The sequence below is a fragment of the Rhinoderma darwinii genome, chromosome 5, assembly GCF_050947455.1.
Source record: "Rhinoderma darwinii isolate aRhiDar2 chromosome 5, aRhiDar2.hap1, whole genome shotgun sequence".
Taxonomy (NCBI): domain Eukaryota; kingdom Metazoa; phylum Chordata; class Amphibia; order Anura; family Rhinodermatidae; genus Rhinoderma; species Rhinoderma darwinii.
The window spans coordinates 338,605,311-338,627,443 of record NC_134691.1 but is presented as its reverse complement, the minus strand read 5'-3'; the positions used below and the strand labels follow the sequence as shown (position 1 = coordinate 338,627,443).

Here is a 22,133-nt window from a genome sequence, read left to right as displayed (position 1 = left end):
TGTAACGTGCTAGGAAAATGCCAAACAGGAGCCGAAGAGGAGCATCCCTCAGCCAAGTGCTTGGAGGTCTCAGTTCCCGTTCCCTCACCGATATAAACATTTGACATGTCTCCATAAAAGAAAGGACCCTTTAAGGACTCATCCACATGACCGTATCCACGGTACTCGTCAGAGTTATTCAGTAGTATGCTGTATATAGCACCTTATTCCATGAAGCGGCTGGAAGGGAAGACGGTCGACTATAAGGAATTCAGCACACTGTATACCATGATATATGAAGATACAGCAGTAGGGACGGCTCCATACTGTAACTCGGATGACTTTGAACAGGATTGTTAAATCAATGACCAGTGTATTCAATGAGAGCGCGCGAGCGTGCACAAGAAAGCGAGCAAGAGCGCACGAGAGCGAGCAACAAACACAAAGTCAAAAAAAGAGACACCTATAGCAAATTTTCAAATGTCGTTTTTTATTTTGTCAAATAACTTTTATAGCTACTTAAAAAGGCGAGAACATTTTGTTTTTTATTTTATTTTCAGATTGGCAATAGGTAAGTGGTTTAGATTCCAAAATCCCCACATACATCTGTCTAAATTTGTGCTCTGGACATAGAGTTGATATCACTAACACTTTCTACGACTACGTTGCTGATCTCCTACCTCTTCTACTTATTGTCTTTCCACTTGATAGCACGAGAAGACATGAAAACCGTAATGTCCAATAATACAGTGAGACAGCAAAAAGCTGTAACTTTAAGCATACGATATAGTGGAAAAAACAAAAAGTTCCGGACAGTCGGGAAATATTGACAAAATGTCTCTTAATCAACCATATCTAGTGCTGCTGAGAGTTCATCTACAGGAGAGGAAGATGAAAGATAAAACTTAGCAGGTTCCTTCCAAACTTACTCCCAGAATGCTTTGCATTCGGCTTTGCCGAATGTCCTGGGTCCAGCTTCTAAAGCTCTGAAGGTGCGGAGTGTCGATGCTCACAATTTCGTTTGACATTTTCTTTCTCATGTCCGTAAGAAACGAGGCTATGAAAACATTGAGCCCACCCAGATTGGCCTGCATCGGGCAAGGCACGGTTAAGCCGGATAGGATAGAACCACCTCAGAAGTGGGGCGTGTAAACTATCACAACTGTCCTTTAGTCCTACAGAATACGGGACGGACCTCTGATATGCAGTCTCATATATGCCCTTCCCGAGCAGAAGAGAACGGTGGCGACTGTTCCACTTATTTCTTTTCCAAGAGAAACCAAGGTCCGATCTTACAATTTCCAGTGACCGGCAAAAGAAACAATTTTTAAATTTTAAATTAAAATATTTTTTTTTTTTATTCTTTTTTAAATAACCTTGATTTTGGCAGCGTAAAGCAAGAAAAACGTTCCAATGTTAGAGAGGAAGGAGAGAGACATTGCTTTCGCACACGGCTATGACAGCTTACAGATATACAGAACCCATCGTAAAAAAAAACAATTACAAAATGAATGAAAATGATTTACACTTACGGGGGAAGGGCCACCCAAACACAATAGTGCAATACAGACTAGCGCTCTGTCAACCCCACCCTGGCTTCATAGGGTGTCCAAAAAAAATTTTTTGTTAAAATATTACATTTGGCCAAACGTCAGGACAAAGACAGGGACTCTTAATAGCACTCTGTCGACTGGTGTTTAAGTTTTTGCATTCTCATTTTTTTTTTTAGACCGTATCCATTCAAAAATGTTCCCTTGGAAGGTCTCTCCCACTATAGAAAGTGATGGCAAAGCGCCAGGATCACATGCCACCACTTTTCTGATCAGTGAGGGTCCAATCGCTCTGACCCCCAGAGTCCTCAGAATAAAGCTCCATCAGTTTTATCTCCCAGGCACCTGCCGTCCAGTGAACTGAACTTGAAAGAGGCTGTGCTGCAGATCCCTGCCCAGTGAGTGGCCAGAAGATACAGGATCAGCGATCATCCCAGAGGTCAGACCCCTACCAATCATACGGTTATAGCTATGCCAAAACATTTCAAGATGGGGAGTACCCCATTAAAGGAGATGAGAGCCAAGTGAGATGAAGAATTTGCAATGAACAATGAAGCAGTCAATTTTCTAACACAAGCTAATCCAGGACTGTTTATTTTAAAAAAAAAATACTAAACGTGCAGTACCTCTCAATGCCTGTTGGCGGTGTAGTGTGCTTAATCTACGGGCAGCATTTTGGACCAAAATTTTACTACAGATGTGACAAAACTCTGCATACAAAGCAACATGACACAATGAATAACAGAGATCTAAACATTAACAATATGAATGAATTATAAAGTTATTATGCACAGCGTAGAAAATCTATTTAGATGAAGCAGTCGAGAGGCAGCAAGTTGGGAACTCCGCTTCTGGCTGGCTCCACGCACTCCCCCTGTCTAAGCCAATGTTAGCTCACTGTTGGACCCTATGGTGAGCTAGGTTGGGTGGACCAGCAGGGGTGGAGGGGGTGCCTGGGTTTTGTGGCCATAATACAGGAGGCTAAAACGTGAGTATTACAACCGAGTGAAGGCGGCCCTTTAAAGTGACGCGTGACAAATGCACTGTGGTGATTCCTATAGACTGGGTCCCGTCAAATACACTATCGAGAAACCAAGTCATTGTCCCACCTACTCTACCTGGTCACATTAAAAAAACAGGCACTAGACAAAAAAAAAATGAAAGCAGCATTATACCGACGCAAAATTTAACGCAGCACAATCGCCATCTAATCCCGAGCGCCATGAAAATCAAATAGCAGGTATGGAAGAAAAAAATCGGCTGCTTTTTCACAAAATCGCACCTCTCCTGTCTGGTATTGCAGCTCCGCTCCGTTGAAGTGTGCAATACCACACACAACCTGTGGACAGCTGCGGCGCTGTTTTTGGAAAAAAAAGCAGCCAAGTTTTTCTTCCTGTTTAAAAAAAATTAGCCGCTCCTCTATGGGTATGTTCACACGCACACCCAAAAACGTTGGAAAATAGGGAGCTGTTTTCACGGGAAACCAGCTCCTCATTTTCAGACGTTTTTTTATGCCACTCGCGATTTTCGCTGCGTTTTTTACGGCCGTTTTTGGAGCGGTTTTCTATAGTCAATGAAAAACGGCTCCAAAAACGTCCCAAGAAGTGTCCGGCACTTCTTTTTCGCGGCCGTTTTTTTTACATAGCCGTTTTACAAAACGGCTGTGTGAAAAAAACGGCCCATCGGAACAGAACGCTGTTTTTCCCATTGAAGCCCCTACAACGGCCATACAAAGCCCAACAGAACAAACTGCGCCGGAACAGGCCCCCAAAAAAGGGAATAAAAAGGGTGATCAACGCTTATGGGTGTTGACCATACGAGAGGACCTTTAATGGTCCTGACACCTCACTGCGTTCTTTTATTAATTAACAAGGTCTAATTATTGCTAATCATTATATTAAAGTGTGGCTTCCCCTTTAAGCAGCCTCTTAGAATTTATATCATCTGTATATGGAGTGGAGTAACTTTTCCTTGACTCAATGTCCTTTTAGACAGCCCAATGCTGCCCATGAAACGAGTGCCGATCCAGCACGTCGATCGGCGCTCGTTTGCACCATTCAGAAGGAACGATCGCGCCGATGCATTTGCATCATGTAGGCAGCACATCTCCGGTGTACACAGGCAGATGTGCTGCCAACAAGCGGCCAGTTTAGGGTTTGCATAAGTTTTGCAGGGCAGTGATCGGGTAGGAGCGCTCATTCAGCCAATCATTGGCCTTCGCTCAAAGATGCATTTATAGATTATTTTTTCACTGATCTCACACCTCCAAGTAGCCCCTGCTGCTTCAGTGTCTTTCCTTCCAATTTGCTGCCTAGGAGCATAGTCTTTAGGTTATGTTCACACGGCTTATTTTCTGCCGTTTTTCAGGCCGTAAACGCCCCGAAAAACGGACGCTAATCACCTCCAAAGATCTGCCATCGATTTCAATGGGAAAAACAGCGTTTCGTTTGTAGAAACGGAGTGTAAAAAAATGGCGTTTCTCATTGTGTCAAAAGAAAAACAGCTCCAAAAACGGCCGCAAAAAAACGCGTCAAAAAACGTTTGATGTTTAAAAAAACGGCTGAAAATCAGAGGCTGTTTTCCCTTGAAAACGGCTCCGTATTTAGTCTAGTGTGAACAGAGCCTAACTATACAGTAACGTGCAAAAAAACTAAAATCAACCTCATTACCTCCGAATGTAATGTAGCACAGAACATTGCATTATGGGAAATCAGCTAAATGGTGCACAACGCTGACTGACTAAGGCGGGAAATGCAATTTTTGTTGCAGAATTTTGAGGCAAAGTCAGAAGTGGATCCAGGAAGGAAGGAGAAGTTCTCCTTTTTATATTTCCCATTCCTTTTGAATCCACTTCTGGTTTTTGCTCAAAATCTGCACCAAAAACTTGTTACTTAGGCTGGAAACACAAGTAGTAGGACCGTGAACGCAGCTCTGGAAGGGACAGGAGCATAAGATGGGAGGTAGTTCAGTCTGATAAGTAACGTTCTCCTAGAATGGTATATATTGTTATATATTAAAGGTGAAGCTACACTTAAATGGGAACTAAACTTTCAAAAAACTTGTCACATGTCAAAAGTTTTGATCAGTGGGGGTCCGCGGAGACTCCCACCAATCGATCGCCGAACAGGAACGAAGCGGCACAATGCTCACCGGAGAGCTTCTGCCGCTACATTTCAGCGCTCGGTGGGGGTCTCCGTGCTCAGACCTCCACCAATCAAAATGTTTGACATGTCGCTATGACAGGTTAGAAGTTTTTGGAAAGTTTAGTTAGGTCCCATGCACACGACCGTATTTTTCCATCCGTAATTACGTTCCCATTCATTTCTATGGGCTCAGGACGCCTATTTTTTACAGACGGGCGTCCGTTCCATAGAAATGACCCGTAAAATAAAGAACATGTCCTATTCTTGTCCATAATTACAGCACGGACTCCCCATAGAAGTGTATCTTCCGTAATTACAGATGGCACCCGTAGCGTCCGTAACTACGGAAGCGTTGCTAGGCGACGCCAGGTTTGCAGATGTTGCACATCATTTGTAGTTTTATTCTTTCTGCCGATCCGTATTTACGGATGGATGAAAATACGGTCGTGTGCATGAGACCTTAGGCCGCATGCACACGACCATAAAAATAGTCCGGAATTGCGGACCGTAATTACGGACCCATTCACTTCTATTGACCATGGACACCTTCACGTATATTTGCGGGATGGTGTCCGTGCCGTAGAAGTGTAACGCAAATTATGTATGGAACACGTCCGTTCTTTTGCTTTTTACGGGCAGTGCTCCGTTACTTTGTATGGGAGCACGGGGCGAAGATGCGAGTGGCTGTCCGCGGCCGACAGTCCTGCCCGTAATCGCGGGCCGTGATTACGGTCACGGCCGTGTGCATGGGGCCTTATACTTTGAAAAAAAATAAAACCGCCTTGGAGGGATCTGGTCATTTTAACTTTAAAGTCATAAGCGGAATAAATTCTACGGAAAATGGAGCAAAGTTTACATGGCCTCAGCCGCTCTCCACCCAACGCACAACATTTTAAGAATCACAATAATGGCGCTCTCTCCGGTTTTCGCCACCGGTCTCTAGGCCCAGACATGTCGCTCCCAACATTATTGCAAACATTATAATAGAGACTTTGGTATTTTCGTCTGTGACAGCGCCGCTGTGGTCAACCTTCTATTGGCCTTACTACACTGCACAACTACAGTGTAACAGATGCTCAGAGGTGCACGTATTGCGGGGGTCTGGATGCAGGGACGTTGCGAGCCCAGTTCATTTAAGGGCATTATTTAAAAAAATAATAATAATAAAAGCAGCAACTTTGCAACTGATCTGGATTAAAAATCTACCATTGCAACTGTGTCTCCATGGTTACAGACTACAATGGAATTCTGTGTAGTCTGATCTTTCAGTTGTGGGTTACTCTTTTCCATCTGCCCCCTCTACAGACAGATGCTTTATTTGTAGTCTGTTACCATGGCGACACATAGGAGCTGCATCCACAAAATTGTAGAAAATTTTATTAAACGTAAAAGATGTTGCAACAGTGTACACGCCCTTAAAGGGGTTAATCTCTCGCAGTGCCGCCGTTTGTACGTAATTGAAACAATACTCCCCACAACTCCACGGTTTAGGAATAATGGCGGATTGTACATGGGTGGCAGGCAATCATTGTATAGGCGACCATTCCACATCATATCACAGAACAAACTAAAATCCACAAATATTCTGTAAATCACAATATAGATTTTACATGATTACCATACGGTTGTTCTGGATTTCATCACAATTGCGCTGGAGAAAGCGATCCTCCTCCAAAAAGCAACTTCTTAATATGGCAGAAAGGGTTAATGAAAATAAAGGTTTAAAAGGAATTGTCCAGGATTATAAAAACTTGTCCGCTTTCTTCCAAAAACAGCACCACATCAGTCCACAGGTTGTACGCGGTATTGCAGCTCACCCCCATTAAGTTCAATTGAGCTTAGCTGCAACACCAAAACAGTCCAGGTGTGGCGCTGTTTATGGAAGAAAGCAGCCATTTTTTCTAATCCTGGACAACCCAAGGACATAGTCCCATAAGGATAACCCCTGTAGCATCACTGTAGAGTAAATTTGGACACATCAGTCGCTTCACCAGACAAGGAGATAAACACAGGGGGGGAGGGGTTCTAGTATGGCCACCCATCAACACCATTTAGCTTTGCTTTTATTATGTCAGAGTATTCTGTGCTAATGTCTTTTTATTACGGCCGGAGTGCCTTATTTTTCTTTTTTTTTATGCAGAGCTCCAAATTCCCTTGCATAGATGGAGGTAAATGATATTATTTTGTGCTTCTTCTGCCACCACTAGGGGGAGCTTACTGCATGCTGTGTTATTGAGCTCAATGTAGTAAGCTCCCCCTAGTGGTGGCTGCTGGTAGACAGAATTTTATCATGTAACTATCGCTATACAGGGGATTTGGAGCTCTGTATAAAAAAAAAACTGGAGGTCCGACCCCTATAAAGATTAGAAATGAATTAGCGAAAATGTTCGACCCAAAAACCTCATGATGTTAAAATGTGGACATACTGTCTGACAATCCCATTTAAAAACAGGTTGCCATAGCAACCTCTCTCCCGACAGCGGAGGAAAAGCTGCCTGGCAGCCGTCCCAACATGCCAGCCTGGCAGCCGTCCCAACATGCCAGCCTGGCAGCCGTCCCAACATGCCAGCCACATCTCAGCCTGCAATATTAATCAGATTTTTGGATGAAAAACGACGTTATAAAAATAATAAAAAATAAATAAAAAAAATTGTTTAAAAAAAAATGCATCATCCCTCATAGAAGCTCCACAGATGAGACCGCTATAGGCAGACACTGGATTGGCCCCTATGTACAGATCCTATCATATGTGCAGTGGTCCGAGAGTCTCATATAGTGCAAAATATGGTGGAAACTAACACATGGCCCAAAACCAGAACATAATGAGCCCACCCATTCTGTAAATTGGACCAAATATTAAAAGGGGTTTTCTTCCAAAATACAGCGCCACACCTGTCCACAGGTTGTTTGTGGTATTGCAGCTCAGCCTCAATCATTTCAATAGAGCTGCAATACCAGACACAACCCAACGACCGACTTGGCGCAGTTGCTAGAAGGAAACAGACACGTTTTTCTAATCGTGGACAGCCACGTGGTACCCCAATAATTAGTTGAAATGATTATAAGGGAGTTCATAGTAATCAAATAATCTTTTTCAAGCTGAAGAAATCGATTTCCCTTGGTTATGGGAACATATGTGGTCTCTAGAGTGGAAGAGATTGGCCACGTAGTTAGAAATGTATTGGCGCAGCCCACAATATGACCACGGGCCTCTATCACCGAAGAATTTAAAGGTTTTTTGGGATAATGCTACAGTAATGACATGGTGGTCACCCAGACAGGAAGTGATGTTTGCTGACACTTCCTGCAGAACACACGAAAGACTGAGGAAGGGCGAGGAGAGAAATAAAACATGGATTCTACAACAATATAATACTGACGACACTTTATGATTGTAGTTACAGTAGTGGAGTTGGATTTTAACAGGAAGTAATCGGCGCGTCGGAAAACGCTTCCTTCCGGTTGTCAGACCCACTTTTAGTTTTAGCATATAATTGTTGGGATGCGAAATGGTTTCCTACACGACAACTTGTATTGAAGGTTTAGGGCCAGTTTGAGAAGCCCCGGAAAGGAAGTGACAACTTGCCATGTGGGTGCAAGAATCCAAAGTGGAGAAACCCTTCAAGGTTGTCCGGTCAAAATGTCAACCCGGCTGAAACCGTTAAAGAGGTCCCAGGCAGAAATCAAAGTTGGGTCACAGCTTTCTAATTAACACCCCAAATCTGCATCCCCACGCAGGTGGAGGTGTAAGAACAAGTCCTGGATATCTCGTGTTCTCATAAGTGCAGAAAAAGCTTAATTAGATCTTCCAAACCCCCACGATCATTAGGGTGGAGCCAAACCAGGAAATGGGAGGTACCCTTCCTTGATTTCTGCCTCAGGGAAACCCTTCACAACGCCTTACCCTAGAAACACTTCTGACATAACTCTATGGTACCTTCTCATAGGGGGAAACTTTTTGATAAATTTCAGACCAAGACAGGAAAATGAAACATGTAAAAACATCAAAAATCTTATTCATGTAACAGGAAGAGACTCAGTTCCCATCAATGTACAAGTTGTATGGAAAATGGATTAAAACTAATTTCAATCATGATGAAATGTCGAGGACACAGTCAATATGGCGGCCACTTCCATAAACCATTTTGTCAATTTTTTTGGGTGGGGGGGGGCACTGGTTTTCTTAAACCTACAGACTGGGTAGGTGAAAGGGCCTCTATATTAGTACCTAATATATATCTCTGCTGCCAAGATGGGACTTTCACCATGATCGGCCAGATTAGACAGGGTTGCCTAGAATTTATCAACAATGAACGCTCTTTTTCCACCTCTGCCGGGACTTCTCGTGTCTTCCATGAGCTTTGACGACCCTATATCCCCCACCATTGTGTGGCCCGGGACCGGTCACTGGGTAGGCTGTGCGTATATATGACCTCTGAGCTACGGTGCAATTGGCGTAGTTGGACAGTTTCACATACGAAAAGAATAGAACATGATACAAAGTTAAAAAGAAAAAAAAAAATATAGGAATTTACCATATTAACATTATTATGTACTAAAAACACAAAGAGCGCATTAGCGAGAAGTCGGCTTGTAGCACTTTGTCCTCACCATTGTATCCTAATGCTGCAAGCATGTGCAAGAAGAGCGCAACGATGGCGGATAATGACGTCTATCTCCTCCCCCTCCGTCACATCTGAACGGAGGCGGACAAAACGTAGAAAAGGAAAATAAATCGGTCATGACGCCACAGCGTTGTCTTGGAGGCAGGGAGGGAGCACTTAAGAACGGTCAGGCCAGTCTTAGCTTGGTCTAGTTGATGTTTGAGTTTATGCGACCGGCGGGGAAGAGCGGAGGCGGAGGAGGCAGATGGTGAGATGGCGGAGGCATGCTGTGTGGGAGGGAGTGGAGGAGGGGCAGAGAAAGAGGATGTTGAGGCAAGGTAGGGGAGAGGCCGGGGCTGGACTGACTCGGGGAGTTGCCACTTTGTGATGAGGCCGAGAGACTCGCTGCTGTTCCGGGACTGCCGGGAGTGGGGGGGTTCCCGCCTTGGAAGCACTTTTCCCTATGAGCTTTGAGCATGTTTGAAAACCGGAAGCGCTGGCCGCACACACCGCAGGGGTAGGGCTTCTCTCCGGTATGTGTCCGGCGGTGGCGCTTCATGTTAGGCCGACTGGTAAAGCTTTTGCCGCAGATCTCGCAGATGAAAGGTTTCTCTCCTGAAGTAAAAAAAAAAAAATCAATACAAAAAAAAAAAAAATCAACAATGAAAGAGCTAAACTCTGGTCACTGATAGCAAAAATAAATCTATGTTTTATAATGCACTCACATCCAGAGCTGCATTCAGAATTCTGCTGGCTTCCTGTTATCAGAGTGCATTGTGGGAGCTCAGAAGATAGGTCACATGGCTAACTGTAGACTGGAGAAAATTGCGGGATTTTTTTTAATTTAATTAAATTTGAATGCAGCTCTGGATGTGACTGGAGTGAAAAAACAAAAACATCGTATAACTCAATTTGCACAATTACTAAACATTCCTGACAAGTGACGCTGCACTTACAATAAGGGACAACTTCCAATATTCAAGAATTAGTGGCAGATATTAGAATAAAAAATGTTGAAAGGCAATTTTCCATACTCTAGAGAAAGTAGTCTCCAACCACTGCAAAAACTACATCTCCCAGCATGCACACATTTATCCTCCATTACCAACGACCTCAGTGCTCTACTCCATGACTGCAAACTCTGTGCTAATAGATTTCTTTATAGGAATCAGAGCTCCATTTTTTCCTGATACAGAGCTCCAAATCTCTTGCATAGACAGTTACATGATAAAATTCTGTCTGCCTGCAGCCACCACTAGAGGTAGCTAACTGCATAGGACTTGTACATTGAGATCAATAAAACTGTATACAGTAGATCAATAAAACTGTATACAGTAAGCTCCCCCTAGTGGTGGCTGTAGACAACGTTGGCCAATACTCATGTTTGGAGCTGCACATCAGAAAAAAAGGAGCCCTGACCACTATAAAGATATCAAGGGTGGACAATTACTTTAAAGAGGACCCATCACCCCTCCTGACAGTTCTGTTCTAACAAATAATTGTATTCGCCATGAAATAAATCTGGAAAATATTTTCTTAAAATTGTGCATTGTGCAATTCCTCTGTTATTCCTCCTAGAAATATAAGAAATAAATTGACAACTGGGTGTTACTATTCCGCTTGTCAACAGGGCGTGTCCTACACAGTCTCACTCAGCAGCACCGATTGGTCATTTTCAGTCTGAGTAGGGACACGTCCCCAACTGGTAACACCAGTTGTCAATGTATTCATTCATTTCTAGGAGGAATAATAGAGAAACAGCACAAAGTAGAGTTCCAAGAGAACATGCTACATAGTACAGGACATAAGAGGTGTGGGGGGGGGGGGGGGTTAGCAAATTAGGGAGTGATGTAAGCCGTGGTGAGGAGGGGGAAGTATTTAGCTGAAGATGTACCACATCTATATAGTGGGGGGGGGGGGGATAGGAGAGGACTGTTGAGAAGAGGGTGATGAAGAGGAGGGGAAAGATATTGGCACAAACTCGGGAGGAGGAGCCATCTACATGGCGAGGAGGAGGAGCCATCTACATGGTGAGGAGGAGCCATCTACATGGTGAGGAGGAGGAGCCATCTGCATGGTGAGGAGGAGCCATCTGCATGGTGAGGAGGAGGAGCCATCTGCATGGTGAGGAGGAGGAGCCATCTGCATGGTGAGGAGGAGCCATCTACATGGTGAGGAGGAGGAGCCATCTACATGGTGAGGAGGAATCTACATGGTGAGGAGGAGGAGCCATCTACATGGTGAGGAGGAGCCATCTACATGGTGAGGAGGAGGAGCTATCTACATGGTGAGGAGGAGGAGCCATCTACATGGTGAGGAGGAGGAGCCATCTACATGGTGAGGAGGAGGAGCCATCTACATGGTGAGGAGGAGGAGCCATCTACATGGTGAGGAGGAGGAGCCATCTACATGGTGAGGAGGAGGAGCCATCTATATGGTGAGGAGGGGCTATCCACATGGTGAGGAGGAGCCATCTACATGGTGAGGATGAGCCATCTACATGGTGAGAAGGAGGAGTTGGTATCCATATGGCGAGGAGAGGGGCCGTCTACATGGCGAGGAGGGGCTATCCACATGGTGAGGAGGAGCCATCTACATGGTGAGGAGGGGCTATCTACATGGCGAGGAGGAGGAGTTGGTATCCATATGGCGAGGAGAGGGGCCGTCTACATGGCGAGGAGGAGAGAGCTATAAAAGGAGGATTTGACAGATGGTGAAGATTTAGCAAGTGGAGAGATATGAAGAGGTGGGGGTACATGAGGGATAGGTTTGTGGAAGAAGGGGCAGCACGATGTTAGAAAATGAACATAATGACATTGCAGGGAAGCGTTCATTTACAATGAAATGAAGAGCCTGTTTTAGGAGGTCTGCGCTGCCATCATCTCATTATTAATAAACCAATACATATCGATAGGTGAATCCTCAAATGAGCAAACACAGGCCCAGAACAAGGACTGCGCAGTGCAATACAGAACATACAGGCCAGAATCTGCCCCTCGGCCTCCTCCACATCACAGGAAATGCTGCAAACGAGCCGCCATATAACAAAAGAGAGGAGATCATATTTCTATATAAAGGTCACGCTAATCCCACCCTCAGGCGGCTCCCTGGCCTCATTAGACAGATGCTCGCTCGCTGCCTCAGAACCACCGCCTGCACGGGAGCGTGTCATCCGGCAAGACCGAGCGGGGAACGGAAGGAAATATATATCCAGTATCTAGATCTCATGTGATTACTGCAAAGTTTGCATTTAACCTTTTTACCTGATCATGAGACTATTGCTGGGCTGATAAGTGCTGTATGACCGGGTGGTAACACAGCAGCACAGAGGAATATGACGTGGACCAGGGGGGGGGGGGGCTAATCTCACATGGATATCATAAGGGGACAGCGAGGGGTCTGGAGGTTACACAATGGGACAGTGTTTTACGTAACACGTAGAGGATGATAAAGAGGCAGAAGATTTCTTTTGTTATTATATTGAATAAGACGAATTAAAAAAAAAAAGAAAGGAGGGAGAAAGGATAGGAAAAGGATAGATCAGGCAAGGGGACCAAGGTAAGGAAGAGGCCGATCAGGAAACGGCACGGTGTAGGGATGAGATATTAGAGGTTAGGAATGAGGCAGCGTATAAGAAGGGATCAGGAAATGGATTTGACTGGGAGGTCAAGGAATACGGATCAGACATTGATCCCTATTGCTAGGTTGTATCTACTGCCTGATCCCTACTCTGTACTCTTGCCGTATCTACTGTGTGAACTACTCGAGAGACTGGAAACATGCAGCAGGTACAGCCGAGGGACAAGGATTACGTAGTGCATACAGTTAAGGTATAAGGCAAAAGAATAAAGACAGTGAACACGGCCAGGAGACAGGGATCAGGCAGGGGACAGGAATAGGGATCAGGCAGTGCATATGGTCAGGAGACAGGGATCAGGCAGGGGACAGGAATAGGGATCAGGCAGTGCATATGGTCAGGAGACAGGGATCAGGCAGGGGACAGGAATAGGGATCAGGCAGTGCATATGGTCAGGAGACAGGGATAAGGCAGGGGACAGGAATAGGGATCAGGCAGTGCATATGGTCAGGAGACAAGAATCAGGCAGTATATATGGCCAGGTACAGAGAGAAGGATCAGGAAGTGGATATGGCTAGGGGATAGGGATCATGCTATACATAGACAGGGGACAGGAATAGGGATCAGGCAGTGGACACAACCAGGGGACAGGGATCATCCTGTACATACAGCCAGGGGACAGGAATAGGGATTAGGCAGTGGACCCAACCAGGGGACAGGAATAAGGATCAGGCAGTGGACACAACCAGGGGACAGGAATAGGGATCAGGCAGTGCATATGGTCAGGAGACAAGGATCAGGCAGTACATATGGCCAGGTACAGAGAGAAGGATCAGGAAGTGGATATGGCTAGGAGATAGGGATCATGCTGTACATAGTCAGGGGACAGGAATATGGATCAGGCAGTGGACACAACCAGGGGACAGGAATAAGGATCAGGCAGTGGACACAATCAGGGGACAGGAATAAGGATCAGGCAGTGGACACAATCAGGGGACAGGAATAAGGATCAGGCAGTGGACACAATCAGGGGACAGGAATAAGGATCAGGCAGTTGACACAACCAGGGGACAGGGATCATGCTGAACATACAGCCAGGGGACAGGAATAGGTATCAGGCAGTGGACACAACCAGGGGACAGGAATAAGGATCAGACAGTGGACACAACTAGGGGACAGGGATCATGCTGTACATACATCGAAGGGACAGGAAAAGGGGTCAGACAGTGGACACAACCAGGGGAAAGGGATAAGGCTGCACATACAGCGAAGGGACAGGAATAGAATATGGTCAGGACATAAGGATAAGGCAGTATATACAGCCAGGGACAGAGATAGGGATCAGGCAGTGGATATGGTCAGGAGATAAGGATAAGGCAGTATATACAGCCAGGGACAGAGATAGGGATCAGGCAGTGGATATGGTCAGGAGATAAGGATAAGGCAGTATATACAGCCAGGGACAGAGATAGGGATCAGGCAGTGGATATGGTCAGGAGATAAGGATAAGGCAGTATATACAGCCAGGGACAGAGATAGGGATCAGGCAGTGGATATGGTCAGGAGATAAGGATAAGGCAGTATATACAGCCAGGGACAGAGATAGGGATCAGGCAGTAGAGGAAACTAAGACGTTCATGTCAAAATATATTAAAATACTGAATGTTATATTTTACAAGGGGTTTGTAGACACTGGCGGTGGAGGGATCCAAGCCCAGGCTCTACATGAAGAGGGTACCACACAGCTGATGCCACACGCTCTCAGAAGCTGGCACAAGGAGGTGGCAGGAGGGCAGTCATATGCTATACAATGAAATCCTTACCAGTATGGGTCTTCATATGTTCATCAAAATACTGTTTCATGTTGAAATCCTTGCCGCACCACTGGCACATGAACTGCTTGTGTCCGATGTGTATGCTCATGTGCGACCGCAGCTGGTACTTGTACTGGAATCGTTCATGGCAATTCTGGCGAGGAAACAACCAAAAACACACAACTATTGTAAGGTCCAGAAGAGACACACACAGGAGATACAATAAAGCTGCTACAAAAATAACACTAAACAGCCGACGAGGAAACTTCTAGCGCAACAGCAACGAAAAACTCCTAATATCATCCCGGAGAAGACGCTGAAGGTCAAGTCCCCGATAAAGACAAGTCCCTAAGGCGATCTGTCAAGTTGTTAAAAATCCCGTCCAGCTGGGTAAAAATCAATATGGCCGACGACATTTCCCACAGGGGTTCTTGTTAGTTCTTCTAGGCCAGTGAATGGGAAACATAGCGATAGAGATAAATTCCCCACTTCTTTATCACTGTATATTTGGGCAGATTTGCTTTTCAGGGGTCTAGGAAAGCTGGGTAAAAAAAATTGTGGGAACCTGTAACGAAGCCCATATTGATGATCTTGTAGTTTTCCAGGGCAAAAATATAACGAAGAGCAAAAACAACAAAACAGAGAAGGGACGGGCCACCTTAAAAACCAATTTATTTTTGCCAATGCATCAGAAATGAATAAAGACGCAACTCGGCAAATGCTCTAAATTAAAAATACCCTCTTATTTGGGGCTACAGCTCCTATGCAGACCTAGGCGTCTCCATGGTAACAGACTACAAACCCTGTAGTCTGATCCTGTAGTCATATTGCCATCGATCGGTCCTCTAAATATCTCTAAGTCAGTGAAAAGCGGTGTACACATCTGCATTGGAGTCTCTGTCGCAGATTTCATTACATTTGGCGGGAGAAGTATCGCACCTCGGCAGATCCCATTGTAAGTCAGTGTATCACAGTCATGTGGTGGATCAGACTATGCATAGTAGTTTACGTTAAAAAAGGAAACCACTGTGCAAGTGTGAACAGAGCCTAGGTAGGTGATTGATGCAATAGAAGTGCAGGATCAGACTACGTAGAGTTGGTTTGCAGTCTGTTACCAAGGAGACACAAAGACTATTTCCCTATGCAGAGCGGACAGTAGGGATTCCAAATAGTGCATTTCACATGGAGCGTTCTGAAACGAAAAACATACATTGAAGCAAGATCGGTGAGGTCTCCTGCAGCAAAAAGTTTGGAACATTGTTGGCTTTGTTCGAAAAAAATGGTCGTGAGGGACAGGCCGTACCTAGCCGGGGCAGCCTGCTTCGATGCAAAACTGTTCAGCCATGATCAATTTCAAAACCATGCAAATTTGCGTAAAAAACGCAAGTCGCAACATTTTTTGGCCTTACCCATAGACAGTGTAATATCCCTAGGAAGGAGTTCTCAACAGTTAGAGAAGTTATGCTGTGAAATAACTATTGGAAGGGGTTTTCGACAGTAAGAGGAGTAGTGCTGTAAAATATTCATTGGAAAGGGTTCTTTACAGTAAGAGCCGTTATTCTGCACGATACCTACAGAAAGATACTTTACAGTAAGAGCAATTATGTTGTAAAATATCCGTATGAAGAGGTTTACTGGAAAGGGTGGATGAGCTTTGGAATACCCATCACGCAGGGGTAATTGTAAAATCCACACAAGATCCATAGAGTCATTTCTAGGTAATGGTAAGTCTCAAAGTAAATGAACATGCTGTCCATTAAACGTCAAATATTTTGGAGTCTCACCTCACATTTAAAGGGTTTCTCCCCGGAGTGCTGCAGAGAGTGGACCTTCAGAGACATGCTACGTTTAAAGGATTTCCCGCAGGTTTCACATGTGAAGGGCATGTCCTTTGTGTGAGCTGTCGAAGTAGAAATAAGACACAGTTATGGTTTAGGTCGGCTGTCGGAGCGGAGATTTAGCCCCGGTCGAACGGCCCAAGCTGTGGTTAATTAATAGGTTATTAAATAGCAAACACTCGGTGAAATATTGCGGTGATCTGACATCACATAGAAAACTATAATACAGCCATACTGCGCCAAACACCAACATATAGAAATCAAGAGGGCCCAAGTAATACCAGCATGCAGTACCCTAGTAATTCCACAATCAGCGCCACTGAGGAGGAATTCAGAGTGGTCCACGTGTGCAGGTGATGGGGAGAGTTTCAGGCCCTTTTCTCCCATACTTTACTCCAGCCCTGCTACAATATGGCACAATTCCTTTCAAGGGGTTGTCCAGGATTAGAAAAACTTGGCTACTTTCTTCCAAAAACAGCACCACACCCGTCTACTGGGTGCGTCTGGTATTGCAGCTCAGCCCTATTCACTTCAATACCACACACAACCTATGTTCTTCTAATATCCCCTTCCCCTTATATAGCTGTACAACCAGGTGCCGTAGTGGTTGTCTGCCTGGTAAAGAAATCGATAAAAGGGTAAGGGGCGTATTTACCTTTTCTCTGTCAGGGACATATGTAACATGTCATAACTTTATATGTTTGCCACCACTAGAGTAAAAAAATAAAATACTATCTTGATATTAAAGTCCAGAATCTTGGCTTTCAAATGATATCATGGTCATAGCTGTAGCCGCAATATTCGGAAAGCAGCACTTATTTATATTCAGGGGGCAGGATGAAAAGTTTTACTTCGTGGTGCTGTGTCTGTGTAGGGAGGAGGTGGGAGAGGGAGCTGCAAGTGAGAGCAGAGAGTAGATCAAAGCCTGTTACTGTCATCCCTCTCCCTGTACAGTCCCCAGTGACCTGGGGGAGGGGGATACAGGAACTTTTGTTTTATGATGTCCCCCTCTTAAAACAAAAACACACACACACACACACACACACACACACACACACACACACACACACACACACACACACAACTTTGCTGAAGATATGCGGAGATATGTAGACAGGAATAAGTGACATTCAGGAATTTTGAGGCAGATTTTGACCTGCCTGCACTTTCTTTGCCGCGTTTTTCGGCTGCGGGAAAAAACACAACTAAAACGCTTTCTCTACCTCCCATTGATTTCAATGGGAGGTCAGAGACAGAACCGCAGGGAGAAAGAGCATGTTTCGCTTTTTTGGTTCGTGTTTCTGCTTGCGGGAAAAAAACGCCTCCGCCTCCCATTGAAATCGATGGGAGGCGATTTCAGACCTTTTTCAGTGCAGGTTTCCGCATCAAAAACAGCGCCAAAAAAAACTGTGTGTGAACTAGCCCTAAGAATTCTACGGTCAGACTTCCATTTTTTTTTAATGCCATAATTAAAGTTTTATTTAATATATTCCAGGTTTTTCCTTTTTGTTTTTTATTTCTCTCTTTGTATTGGAATAAAAAAGGTTTAGCAAAAACATTTTTTTTTTCTTTTTTACGTTTTATTCGTATACGTCAAAAGTGTGAAAATTGTCGCGTCAGTGAAAGATTTATGGATAGTGTTAAAACTTCTCTTTTGTGTGTCTAAGCTCTACTCACATGTGAACACGTCCAACGTATGCGACGGGGAAACTCCTGCCGCACACGCCAAATATACCAATTTGCGTCAGCATAGCCCCTTTTTTTTTTTTTTTTTTTTAACTGTGCAGGAAAGTGCGGTATACATTTTATAACATTGGCACCGATACTTCAGAAATATACCTCCGACGGGAAGCTCTAGACAGAGCCTTCCATAGTTGGGTGACCGCCTTTTTGGGCGTTGAAATGGTGGCCACGGTGGTTGTCACCCAGCTTTTATGGAAAGAAAACAGAATACAACTAACCGAAGAGGGTGACCAAATTACTTACATTTTGTTACCCAACTAGTTACATTTTTGTTTTTTAAAAATCAGAGGAAATTCCTAATTCGTTTTCTGCTTCTGGATGATCGGATTTTCTGGATTATCCCACGGTGGATTAAAGGAATTCCGATATATCACATGAACGTTGTAACCAATAACACCGTGCACTACAGGAAGACCCTACAGTATCTCAGATCTTCCTCCCCGCAGCACGGAGACGCCGATCACAAGACAAATAATTCATCCCGTACGTCCCGGAAGACTGGATCAGACAACAGGACCGGGACTCTTCACGGATCATTACTCACCGACCAGGTGCTTTCGTACGTGAGCCATCGTGTAGAATTTCTTCTCACAAATGTCACAGGAAAATTTCTTCTCTGCGTAACCGTGGACGATCTTATTGTGCTCATGAAGGGACCAGAGCTTCTTAAAGGTCTTCCCGCACGTTAAACACTGTAAGGCAAGGAAGAGACGGTCATCACGCTTCTTCTGAAGAAATAAAGTCATTACTCTGAAGCTTCCGGAGTGAAAAGCGAAACAACTCTGAAAAAAAAAAAATTCAATTTCCCATGGTTTTGTTTCTACAGCTCCTATGCAGAGCAGTGTGTCTCCATGGTAACAGACTACAAATATACCCTGTGTAGTCTGACCCTGCAGTCCTACTCTCTTCCGTCTGTCCACCACATCTGTAGGGTGGGGATAGAAGGAATAGGACTGCAGGATCAGACTACACAGCTGGTTTACAGTGCAGATAGGAGCTGTATACAAGGAACGATAGGAAAAACTATTTGCAAAGTTGTATCATTTTTTACTTCAGACACATGAGGGACAAAAATTGTTGCCAAAGTGTACATACCCTTCACACCGTGGATTGCGAGAATGCAAAAGGGTTTACATTAACAGGTCAATCGAATGAGACCAAGAATTGAGGAACTATTGAACGTTTTGTTCAGAGGTCGTATCAAGGTCGAAGGAGTTCAGTAGCCAATGGGCCAGGAAATGTATCGCTGGCTCTAAGCTTTTGGGTTATTTTTGACTGCATTTTACGAAACAATGAACAAATAATAAATAAAATCTAATACTAAATATAATAATAATAATAAATATTATGTACCACAGTAGATTGGCATCAAATGAAATCTTCTCTCTGTATTATAATTATTACATCTGTTACTTATATAGCGCCAACATATTCCGCAGCGCTGTACAGAGGTCCATACATACTGTCCCCATTGGGGCTCACAATCTAAATTCCTTATTGGTATGTTTTTGGGGTGTTGGAGGAAACCGGATTACCCGGAGGAGACCCACGCGAACACGGGGAGAACATACAAACTGCAGATGTTGTCCTTGGTTGGATTTGAACCCAGGACCCGAGCGCTGCAAGGCAACAGTGCCAACCACGGAGCCACCGTGCTTAAAAAGTGTCACGTTGATTGTAAGGCCATATTCACACGACTGCGAAAAAAAACCGGTCATTAGAAACTGATAAACTGTCAGAATGTCACGGCCGTTTTGCATCAGTCTCTCCAAATTTTCATCCATTTCCAGTCCGTCTGTCCGTTTCTCATGGCTGTTTGACATCCGTTTTTCATGGCCGTTAAGAAAACTAATGAATTTCATTGGTCAGGTTTTTTTTGTCCCAACCCCCTGAAAACACCCAAAGGAAGGTCATTGTCATGATTGTTTCACAGCCCCCTGTATATGACGACACACAGCCCCTGTATATGATGCCACACACACCCCCTGTATATGCCGCACAGCCCCGATGTAGATGATGCCACACAGACCCCCTGTATATGACGCCACACACCCCCTGTATATGCCGCACAGCCCCGATGTAGATGATGCCACACAGACCCCCTGTATATGACGCCACACACCCCCTGTATATGCCGCACAGCCCCGATGTAGATGATGCCACACAGACCCCCTGTATATGACGCCACACACCCCCTGTATATGCCGCACAGCCCCGATGTAGATGATGCCACACAGCCCGGATATAGATGATGCCACACAGACCCCCTGTAGATGATGCCACACACCCTCCCTGGAGGAATTTTCAGGGACCCTTGTAGTGAGCGCTACAATGCCCTACATACTCACTAATGCAGCGCCGTCTCTCGTCTTCTTTATGTGTGGTTTCTCGTCTGCACGGGATCTGCCAAAGCGGCGCGGTGACGTGATTGTGTCGCCTTCGCAAAACCCGTGAAGACGAGAGACCACACCTGAAGAGGACGGCGCTGCATCGGTGAGTATGCTGCCAATAGCCAGAAAGGGAACTAGTAGTTCTCTGGCCAATCCCCATGTCATAGATCCGTTTTTAACGGTTGTTATATGTATTGACAGCCGTTAAAAACGGATCCATTGACTTCTATGGGGGCCGTCTGGCCGTGAAAATGGCCAAAAATAGGACATGTCCGTGTCAATACACCCTTAGAACATCATTCTTCTGAAAACTGTCGTGTGAATAAGACCCTACCCTGTAATCGTGTCACGCCTGGCAGCCGGGAGAGAGAGGGCCGTACAGCACACAATGGGAATTTTTACAAAAAGATTTTGGCCGGTTTACAAAAACACAAAAAGTTCTACGTCTTGCCCCCCCTGGTGACGTCACTGGGTATCACAACTTCACTGATCTGACCCAACCTAGAAATAATAAGTGCGAGTCTTTAGGAAGATATTCACCAAAAATTCCGAAACACACATGGTTAATAGAAACCAGTCAGACAATCACGTAGCCACGTCTAGTACTCCGCCAATGCAAAGGAACGAACCCAATAACACGACAATATGGATACGCAGACCTGACATCAATACATCCACGGAAGATCCAGTCACAATATAAAACATAAATAAATTTTAGTCCCTTTATTAAAATTCACGACACCGCGTAACCAATTGTATACAAAAAAACTTAGCACAAAAATAGTACAAAAAGGACGAATACACAATAACTGTAGAAACTTTTTTTTTTTTGGACCCCTACTCAAAAAATAATGGCACATATAAGGATATGCTATACCGGCTGAATACATAACTCATGCCTTAAACCCTTCCCTCCTCATCCATTTTTTGATATTCACTTTTGTATTTTCCTCCACGCCTTCCAAAAGCTATCATTTTTTTATTTTTCCGTCTACGCAGCCACACGAGGTCTTGTTTTTTGAGGGACAAGTTGTTGTTTTTCATGGCACCATTTACTCTACCGCATAATGTACTGGGAAGCTGTAAAAAAATATTTGTGGGGTGAAATGGGAAAAAAACAGCGATTACGCCATTTTTGGGGGGGGTTTTGTTTTTACGGCGTCCATCAGGCGATTAAAACGACATATTCACCTTATTCTACAGGTTGATATTATTACGGCGATACCAAATTTATATGTTTTGTTCTATGTTTTACCACTTTTAACCCCTTAATGACCAGCCTATTTTAAACCTTAATGACCAAGCCATTTTTTACATTTTTCCATCGTCGCATTCCAAGAGCTATAACCTTTTTCTTTTTGCGTCGACATTGCTGTATAAGGTCTTGTTTTTTGCGGGACAAGTTGTATTTTTTAATAGCACCATTTTTAGGTACATATTATTTATTGATTAACTTTTATTAACTTTTTTTTGAGGTGGGAATAGAAAAAAACCT

At 44.4% G+C, this 22,133-nt stretch overlaps 1 protein-coding gene across 1 annotated transcript in view; it reads right to left on the bottom strand.

Annotated features, from left to right (window-relative positions):
- Nucleotides 1-2,107: 2,107 nt before the first annotated feature.
- The window catches only part of ZBTB47 (zinc finger and BTB domain containing 47), a 57,004-nt gene continuing 36,978 nt past the window's right edge, over nucleotides 2,108-22,133 (bottom strand). Inside the window, exons 3-6 of the mRNA XM_075827809.1 lie at nucleotides 18,793-18,940; nucleotides 16,452-16,567; nucleotides 14,677-14,821; nucleotides 2,108-9,891 (exon numbers count right to left, since the gene is read on the bottom strand). Coding sequence (XP_075683924.1) covers nucleotides 9,485-9,891; nucleotides 14,677-14,821; nucleotides 16,452-16,567; nucleotides 18,793-18,940 — 816 coding nt within the window. The 3' untranslated portion in view covers nucleotides 2,108-9,484. The remainder of the gene's footprint in view (nucleotides 9,892-14,676; nucleotides 14,822-16,451; nucleotides 16,568-18,792; nucleotides 18,941-22,133) is intronic.